This window comes from Sebastes fasciatus, chromosome 1 (genome assembly GCF_043250625.1).
Source record: "Sebastes fasciatus isolate fSebFas1 chromosome 1, fSebFas1.pri, whole genome shotgun sequence".
NCBI classification, from domain to species: Eukaryota; Metazoa; Chordata; class Actinopteri; order Perciformes; family Sebastidae; genus Sebastes; species Sebastes fasciatus.
In genome coordinates this window covers 16,458,773-16,468,989 of record NC_133795.1, presented here as the reverse complement: position 1 = coordinate 16,468,989, position 10,217 = coordinate 16,458,773, and the positions used below count along the sequence as shown (strand labels likewise).

General features: G+C 42.1%; 1 protein-coding gene across 1 annotated transcript; it reads right to left on the bottom strand.

Moving 5' to 3' along the window:
- Positions 1-4,864: 4,864 nt before the first annotated feature.
- Positions 4,865-9,997, bottom strand: endou (endonuclease, polyU-specific). Its single transcript, XM_074633535.1, has 9 exons — positions 9,875-9,997; positions 9,636-9,758; positions 9,426-9,548; positions 7,056-7,242; positions 6,761-6,966; positions 5,528-5,641; positions 5,334-5,440; positions 5,092-5,234; positions 4,865-5,014 (listed from the first exon to the last, which is right to left on the bottom strand). Exons 1-9 carry the CDS (start codon positions 9,930-9,932, stop codon positions 4,894-4,896), a joined length of 1,182 nt encoding a protein of 393 aa, XP_074489636.1. The 5' UTR covers positions 9,933-9,997; the 3' UTR covers positions 4,865-4,893.
- Positions 9,998-10,217: the final 220 nt, after the last annotated feature.

Here is a 10,217-nt window from a genome sequence, read left to right as displayed (position 1 = left end):
CCCTACATCTTACTTGATTTATTACCTCAGTAAACATTGTAAACATGAGTTTATGGTCTCAATCGCTAGTTTCAAGTCTTCTTCAATACAGCATGAAGTTTATTTAGTAAATTAAGGTCCCATTCAGAGTCACATAGACCATAAAGCAGGGGATGCTTTAGGACGTGGCTACCTTGTGATTGACAGACCACGGCGTTGTTCGGTCTGGGAGTTGTCCGTGTTTAAGTCTTACAACTTTAACCCTTTCACAGTGTGTTTTCAGTTTGAGAAAGTTCATTGTAACATTTTGGTTGCCTAAAAATTTCTTATTCAGCGTTCGGTTGCACTTAGCTCCACCCTCTCGTGTCACTTCTGGTTGCAAAAAATCAACAAGGTGATGGCCAAAATGTCAAACTCGAGGCTTCAAAACGGCAGTCCACAAACCAATGGGTGGTATCAAGATGACTACGTTCACCTGTTATATAAAGTCTTTGGTATGGAACTAAAGATATTTGTGTCTAAAGAAGCCTAATATATGCTTTTTAGAAAGATAATCCCATGCCCTTTAGTTTACCTGTTAAACCACAACCAAAGGGTTTGTGTCAGTGGTAGGACAATTCATCTGTGATTCATTACCTTTGCCTAATAGATAAAATTATACTTAATTTAAGTTGTGGATTTGGTGCATACTCACACTGCTTCAAATGTAAAGATAAATTAAATAGTAAATTATAATTTTGGTAATAATCTGTCCCTGGACTACACGAATGTTCTGTGACAACGACAGGATATCTAGTTTACTGATTGGAGAACAGAGAGGCCGGGAATTTGCCTGATTTAGAAACGTAGCACCACATGCTCTAACAGAGAGGCTCGAGGTAGGTTACGAGGTGATCTGCACACCCGAACTATGCGCTTCTCTTTCCCCATTCATTCCCAGGCCGACCACCTTCCCCACTGCTCCTCGCTGTGGGTCTCTGCCTTTCCTATTCCACACCTGCAGCCTGAAATGGGAATAGCAGAGCCGGGCCGCCTGCATCCCCAGAGTGGGACTAGCAGGGGAATATAATAGCTGAGGCCTCGTGTCCCCATTGCATACACGCATAACACTGTTTATGATACGAAAATAAATTAGTATTTTATTGTGTTTTAGGAGGAAGAGTTGCATTCCAACTTGCTAAATACATCAGTCATGACAAAACTGCTCTTTTTCTTTCATCATTTTTCTTTTCAGTTTGACCCAGTTAACTCTTTATCACCCAGTCTTCATGCTCCACAAGTGTAATAATACTGTATGTATGCCATAATGTCCCCAGGTCCCTCAGTGCGGACCGCACATGATGAAGTCCTGCTGCAGATGGCCTTCTCTTAAACATATCTCTTATTCTAACAGTCTGTGGCTCAGATGTCTCAGCTCTCTCAGCATGTTCACATTGCTCAGAGGACACTGCCTCACCTTTTTCTAGGTATGTTCGTGAGATGGGAATTGAGTTTATTATAATAAAAATATGAGGGACAGATAAAACTTCACTCCAGTACACACACAAACATGACCTTCCCATGAATCCCCAGTGTATGTGTTTGTGACAGTGGGGGAAAGTGGGCTTTGTCCATCTGTCATACTGGAAGTCCTCTGAGAGATGCCAACGCCACAGCATTAGGAGTGTGTGCATGTGTGTGTTTGTATAGTTCATGTTTAAGGGAAGTGGATGGATATGCAGTAATCAAAATCCTCCTACAATCTCAGCAGCCTTGGATATATTTTTACTGCAGCGATACTCAAAGAAGGTCAGTTCAATGGATCAGGATCTCTCACTCTGCATGTCTGTGTGACAATACGGTCATCGAATTGTTCGGAAAGCACACAAAAACACCAGAGAATGAACGTTGCTCTGTATTTCATGGTTCCCCATCAAGTTTAGAAATGGCCGGCACCTAAGCCAAAACTTGAACCTCCCTCCAGCCCGGCACCGACCCTGGGGAGACAGGGGTGATGTTGACCATGTGTCCTACTAACCATCTCATTGATGGACCCCACTACTGGGTAAAATAGACGCCCCCCCCTCTGCCTGAACCCCTAAACCCCCTTAACCCTTCCCTAAACCCTCTGTTGGCCCCCTGTTGTGCGTGCTCATTGGCTGACCGCCTTCAGGCGTCCCTTTTCCACGGGTCCATTGTCTGGCCCCGTAAGCAGCTTTGTTTCTGCATGTGCAGCTGGGCTAGCCCGCGCAGCCATTAGCCACAACACGCTAAAGCGAGAGCGGGATAATATAATTACAAAACAAAAGTCAGGTGGCTCACGAGATGTGCCAGGAGAAACCCATGTGGGGGAGATGCGAGGACACGCTGGCGGGTGGCCAGCTATAATTCGATTATGAAGTTGTGCGAGTGACAAAAGAAACAATTGAATCTTTTTTTTTCTTTTATTTGCCCCACTGTGGTTTAATTTGATTCCACCGGGGCTTTAAAAGAAGGCAGTGTGAAAAGAGAGAAGATTTACTCTTCTAATTTCTAGAGTCACCAGCTCAGAAAATGTAATATGCTCGGACAAAATAGGGAGAGAAATTCTTCTTTATTGTTGCTGCATGTGAGGCCCGAGTCAGATGAATTGCTGAAGGCCGCAGTTTTTTTTCCTGCGAACTGACTGGTCTTGTGCGCTTGTTTTGTGTGAATGCACTCAGACTGGTGGACAATGGGATCAGTGGCAGATCCATCTCCTGTAATACTTTCTTCAAACAGGGCTGCAAGTGTGTCCCCCTGTTCCGTCGGCAGACCCGAATTTATCCTGTTAGTCACCCTAGATGAGTGAAAGAGTAAAATCAACCCCCATCCCAGCTGGACACACACACACACACACACGCACACACACACACACACACACACACACACACACACACACACACACACACACACACACACACACACACACACACACACACACACACACACACACTTAACCCCACACTGGGGAGTTACACACACAGCTTTATGGACAGCTGATAAGAGCAGGTTTAGCTGGTGGCTACTGTCTGAAGCAGGTCAAGCAGAACAGGATCTGTTAATGTCTTTTTGTTTCTATAGTTCATACTGCAAAAGACTGCATTTTGTTTTGTTTTGTTTAGTTTTTTGTTTTGCTGTTTTAGAAGACAATAAGCAATTGTGTCAGATGCACATGCTCTTACAGCTGAAGGGTTGGTGTCAGTATTGTGCCCGCTCAGGGTGTTTTAACGCCCATTTCTTGCCCCATTAGGCACAGTTTGATCGTGCCCCTGGGAGAACGACACATTCTGTTGGTCTGCAAGACTGTTCACGAGAGGTTACACTGCAGATTAATCGGCTGTCTGGTTTACCGTCTTATTTATGCAAGTGGATGGGCATGTGTCAGAGTGGGCCACTTCGGAAAATAAACAATATGCGAAGATATATTCTTGTTTTCATTTTATTCCTGCTTTATAGAAACATTTTGGGAATGAAAATAAGCTGTTGTGATACCTTTCAGCCCGTTCTCTTCCCAGGGGATCAAATATCGACTCTTTGTTACGGCCGCCGGCGTTTGATACCACCGCACAAGGCATCCCTTAGCGTCGGTACTGGGCTTTCCATTAACTACTATGTTAACCCAGTGCTGAAAGTGCACTCGCAAGTGTTGTGGTGATGTAGTTTAAAGAGCGAAAAACACACACAGCGTGGGTGGGAGGGGAGATGGATGGGTCCAACAAACACAAGACTTTCATCCAGGAGGCGGCTGTTTGTGTCCCGTCTGTTAAGTTTCACTGAACAAACGTAGTAATTTTAAGCCCAACCATGTTGTTTTTTCCTAAACTTAACTAAGTGATTTTGTTGCCTAAACCTAAGCGAGTGTTTTTGTTTAAAGGAACAGTGTGTAAAGTCCCTGACACACCAAGCCGACGGTCGGCCATGGCACAGTTTGGGGCCGTCAGTGAGCGTCTGACGGCCTAGTTTTTTCGGTGTGTCCCGCACCTTCGGCTCTAATCTGCCTGTGTCGGAGGTTTTTCAGCCGATTCAGCATGTTGAATCGAGAGAAATCCCTCTGATTGGCTGTTCAGCTTAAACGAATCGGTGCACGAGAAGAGAAACGGACGTGAGGAAAGTAAGACAACGAGTAAAGTCAAGAGGAAAAACACAGAAGGCTCTTCTCATTTTTCCTCTTCATCTCATTTGAAGCTAAGGAATATAATATTAATAAGTATGTTTTCTTTAGTGTATAATCACCTTAAAAAAAAGAGTTGTTGTGTTTTTGTTACCTCAGAATGAGCCGTTCATATCTACATAGGGAGCGGGTCCTCTTCACAGAGTCCGCCATGTTGCACCGCCATGTTTCTACAGTAGCCCAGAACAGACAAACCAATCACTGTTAACTTTTCCTGCTTGTGCAGGGGTCGACAACGTTACTCTCTGCCGTCGCAGCCGCTCTCTCTCTCTTGCTTCACCACTCACTTCCCTCGTAAACACTGACTCTGCTCCAAATGACCTACGCTACTCTTACAACAACTGGCTCTAGATTGGGCCATTCAAGTTTTTGCCTCTGCCACTGTAGTTCTCTTACATGCTTTGCACACGGGAGAGGCTTCAGTTGGTTGCAATCTGCAACCTCACCGCTAGATGCCGCCAGATCCTACACACTGTTCCTTTAATTGACAGGTTTACTGCGACTGAAAAGTGACGCTGAGGGGTCTGACAAAGCGTCAGTATGTGACGAGTTGGAATGAGAACATGTTTCACATTTATATCACCAAATATCTTTTAACTTTTAAACAGAAAAGTTTAATTGAATTTATGAATAGCTCTCACTGAGAAAAGTGCTTCTGTTGGGAATATTATCATTCAAAGTGTTTACATCACGAGTGCAATGAGACACAAGCAGATTTGCTTATTATTTATTAGATGGCAGCTTCAGTTCCTGGGGGTTGCAGGAAAAGCAGAGCCGATGTACATCTTCCCATCACCATAGAAAGAATTATTCCAGGTGTAAGTCTGGATAATGAGCTCCTTCCCTCCAAGGCTCAGACGACACCTGTAAATGGACAATAAAAAAAAATCAAAATCGGAAGAGATTCACATGTAAGAAAACACCACAGGACATGTACTCACTGTTTTCCAGGGCGAGCGATGTAGCAGAGGCTGTACAAGGCAAAGTCAAATTCAGGGCTGCAGCCAATGACTGCAGAGCCGACCTGCTTGAAGTAGCCTTCCCACATGAACTGCATCCCCATGACGTCAGGGTAGGTAGTCCACTGAGAGCAGGTGACAGAAAGAAAGAGGGTAAATGAAGGGAGTGCTACGTATGTCACAGTTTAAATCAACATACTGAGGTCTGTATTGTGGATGCTTACAGGCCCGTTGGAGCTGTGGCTGTAGTAGTTCAGCTTTCCTCTTTTCTCAAGGAGATAAAACTGGATCCAGTTGTGGAAACCAGACACTTTTCCTCCCTTGACCTCTCCTATTACAGAATGTGTTTCTTAATAATCACAAAGAAACACAAATACGTATATATCTGCGTAATTTGAAAGAAATCTGCTCTCCGAACCTGCAAAGATGTGTTCAAAGCCGCTTGAGTCCATCTTGTTGTTGTTGCGGGAGTACAGACCAAACCACATCATCTTCAGGTCCTGAATGAACTCTTCCTCTGATGCATAGACGGCTTAAAATACAGAATAACACGCACTTTAAACACTAGAGGTTTTCAAACTGAGAGGGAGAGACGTGAGGCAAAGATACTGCTAGTGGTAAAAGGTACTTTAAAACCCTTAGTGCCCGATTGCAGCAATGTGAGTCACTCCTTCTCTGAAACATAGACTGTATATATGAAGTGGACGTATTCACTGTGATGTCACCCATTGGTTTGTGGACTGCCGTTTTGAAGCCTTGAGTTCGGCATTTTGGCCGTCGCCATCTTGGTTTCTGGCCATCGCCGTCTTGGTTTTTTGCAACCAGAAGTGACACGAGAGGGTGGAGCTATGTACAACCGACTGCTGAATAAGACAATTTTAATCAACTAAAATGTTACAATTAACTTTCTCAAACTGAAAACACGCTGTGAAAGGGTTAAAGTTGGAAGACGAAAACACAGACAACTCCTAGACCGGACAACGCCGTCGTAACGACCTGTCAATCACGAACGACGTTACCACGGTTTTGCACTTGGCAGCTCACGTTATCGCAGTCTTGAAAAGGGGAGGAGTGAGCGGAGGGGTATTCAGATGGTTAAAATCTGTAACCACACCACTAGATGTCGCCAAATCCTACACACTGTACTTTTAAATTGAAATTCATATAGAAAAAACAAACTGGGCTTAAATTGTAACTCACAGCTAACTCACTGACCCTATGGCAGCATTACAGCCTACATCTTGTCTACATCTGGCAAAGCATTATGGGAACTGTAGGCCTAGTTCCAAAACTTAGAGCATGATTATCCCCCAAGTAGAAGTAAGATAAAGAATAATAAGAGGACTGACAAAATCCATCAATGTTAACTGTTTCCATGTAGCACTAGCAATATTTTGTAGAGTAGAGTAGAGTAGAGTAGAGTAGAGTAGAGTAGAGTAGAGTAAAGTAGAGTAGAGTAGACTAGAGTAGAGTAGAGTAGAGTAGAGTAGAGTAGAGTAGAGTAGAGTAGAGTAGACTAGAGTAGAGTAGACTAGAGTAAAGTAGAGGGTATTGATGAGCACACAGTGTCAGACTTCCCTGCACTCGCGCATTAGCATCACCAGACCAGTATGTGCTCAACCAGTGTGCTATTACATGTGGACCTAGTTACCTTTAGTGAGGAGGAACGCAAACAGCTCTCTGCCCAGCTCAGTGTTGGACATGGTCTCCTTGAGGAAGGTTTCCTGCTCAGCCAGCTGCTGAGGGCTGAAGTCCTCCGCCTGTCCAGTCATCCTGTCGTAGTTGTCCAGCACAGCCAGCAGAGCAGCGTAGGTGGGTTTGGAGAACAGAGACTCCTCATTCAGGTATCGGAACAAGCTGGAAGCACAAAAACAAACACAAAATGACACTGAAAAGCTGTACTGTATTCATCAAGAGTGGTGTGCTGATAAGATTGGTCTTCTCACGGTGCAGAGGAGAGGTCGTCCTTGGAGCTCGTCTGAGAGTCGGGCACCAGAGCCTGAGGGTCAATGATCAGCTCTGAGGCTGAAGCCTTGTTTGAGTCCAGAGCGTAGAGCGTCTCAGAGAGAGCCTTGATCTCAGCATCAGTGATCACACTACCTCCACCTCCTCCTCCTCCTCCTCCTCCGTCACCTGCACAACATCACAAACACACACAGATAATGTCTTCATCATATTTGTGTTGTTAACCTAGAATAGTGATTAATGCATTTCTGTAGCACATGTGGTATTAGTGGTGGAGTGTTATTAAGTGCATCTACTCAAGTACTTAAGCACAGATTTGAGGTACTTTACTTGATAACTTCCATTTTATGATACTTTATGCTTCTTTACTACTCTACAACATTTCAGAAGAAAATACTGTACTTTTTACTCCACTACATTTATTTTATATGTATGAATTACTTCTCAGATTAAGATTTTATATACATTACAAACAGACTATATAATCAGCATATAAATATGATGTTAAATACTATTAGAATATATAATATATTCTTATATATGTATAATCAAACATTGCAACAGTAAAATAAGCTCCACCTCAAGCAGCTCCAACATTAAAATGCTGTTTTCATCAGTAATGATAATAATGTAAACACTCTGTACTCATTCTTCATAATGAGTACATTTACTTTCCATACTTAACATTTTACATACATTTAGTTGGTAATACTAAATTAAATTGAAAGTAAGACTTGTAATAGAATATATTTATTTTGCAATATTGCTACATTTATTTAAGTGAAGGATCTGAATACTTCTTCCACCACTGGGTATTATTACTGTAGAAGGAGGGAGCAGATTAAGTTGAGAGAAGAGCAAACTAAACCCTCTTTTGCTCTCAGTGTGTTTTTTTTTAGCCCAGCAGCGACACCCGCTGGTCAACTACTGAAAGAAGATTTGACCAATAGAGGTTGGCCACACAAACCAACAGTGGTGGAAAAATTATTCACATCCTTTACTTAAGTAAAAGTACCAATAACACAATGTAAAAATAAAAGTTCTTCATTTAAATTATTATCAACCAAATGTACTTAAAATGACTATTTTAGCAGAAATGCTGTTCCTGTGATTGATATGTTGATATAATATTATAAAGAATTACATTATTAATACTGATGCATAAGGAGCTTTTAATGTTGTAGCTGGTTGAGGCGGAGCTAATTTTAACTACTTGATTAGGTAGCAGTGGTTCCCAACCTAGGGGTCAGGCTCCTACAGAGGGTCACAAGATGAATCTGAGGGGTCGTGAGATGATTAATAGGAAAAGAAAGAAGAAGAAAAACAAAATTCTGATACACGATTTGCGACTTTACACGACTTTCCTCTAATCCACTGGTTTCCAACCTGGGGGTCCCGACCCCCATAAGGGGTCGCAAAGCCTTCTTGATTTCAAGGGGGGTAAGACAACTTTTTAAAAGTATATATATATACTGTATATACACAGTTGGCCTGTATCGCAGCATTTCATTCATTTCTGTGAAGAAAACTAAATGATTTTTTTATTTATTATTTAAAATATAAACCTAAAACAAATATCCAGGATAAGGACACGATGGAGACCTAAAGCAGCCTCATCCTGCATTAGAAAAGTACACAGTTAAAACAACCAAAGAGCTAATAGAACAATGGCCAGGCACCAGGAAGAATAATAAAATAAATAAAAATAAAACATACACAATACAGAGAATTGTATTAAAAGTCCCTAAAATAACAGGAAAACTCCTCTCTGATGAAATACTCACAGGAAATAATCTGTTAAAAATGCATCGAAATCGCTGGTTTTACACAAACTTCCAGCAGTTATTGCGTTTACTATTTGGGTTATTTGTACAGTTTATCAGTTGTTCTTTACTGTTATGGTTATGCAGTGAATATAATATGAAATATCCATGAAATATGTCACTTAGTCAGGGGTCGTCAGTTTACTCAATGATTGAAAAGGTGTCCCTGAAGGAAAAAGGTTGGGAAACACTGGTCTAATCTTTGTTTTTTTTGTGAAATATTGGATGATTTGACCTCTTTGAGCCTCAAACAGTTATTTAGATGAAACTGTCTGAAGTTTAGAGGGAGAATCTCTTTTAACAACTCATAAATATCTGATTGAGCAACTGATCTTCAGTGCAGGCACCATATAGGGCTGGTTGTTCGACTGCTTAGATTCGGTGTCCACCATGGGAAAGTGACCAGGTGTCGTACTTTAAGTAGAGTAGCTGCTCAGGAAACACAAACAGATAGAAACTGGCTGGCTATCAGAGGTGATATAATGTACTGTGTGGTACGTGCTATAGGTGATATGTGGTTGGTCTTACTGTCACAGAGGTTTGCGTAGTCGCTGCAGCAGTTTTTGTGCTGGGGACACTTGGAGTTGCAGTGGCACTCGTTGTCAGGGTTGTATTTCTCATCACATCTGCCTTTACAAGATGTTGATCCAGCTGGAGGGAAAAGAAACACACTCATGTGATGTTTTTCTTCAGAAGTCTGCATTGTTTTAATGATTAGTTATAAAATAAGTCACTCACCTTTACATGTTTCAGCGTAGTCAGAACAGCAGTCTCCAAAGCGCTCACAGGACGTGTTACACTGACAGGAGAAGTTATTGTCTGTTCCATAACCACACCGACCCACACATGAGTCCAGGGTGTCTGACAATCAACAGCACAGATTAGTATCTTAATAACAATCCTGTTTGTAACATGGTTATACATGAACCTGTAATAATAGCTTATATGGTGATAATAGAGGAGAAACAATGTCTTACTGCTGTATCCCTGGTGGAACAGGGTCACCCATAGTGCAAGTACAGCAATGACCTTCATCTTGGCTCAGCTGCAACCTGGAAAAAACAAAGTGAACTGACTGTTTGTCCCCCTTTATAGCAAGTTTCACGTGACCAATCCAGACGCAACACTCGCATTAACCCAGCCCATAAGTCAGGAGGTCAATCACTTCATCGTGATCATGTCTCATGGATAAGATGTCCTGCAGGTCTTTATTGTATAAGCTATAGTTCATAAAGGTAATGAGCATTTGTAAAGGATTAATGATTATGTTGAAGAACAGGACCTTTTAACAGTATTTTTTTTGTAATGCGGGATAACATC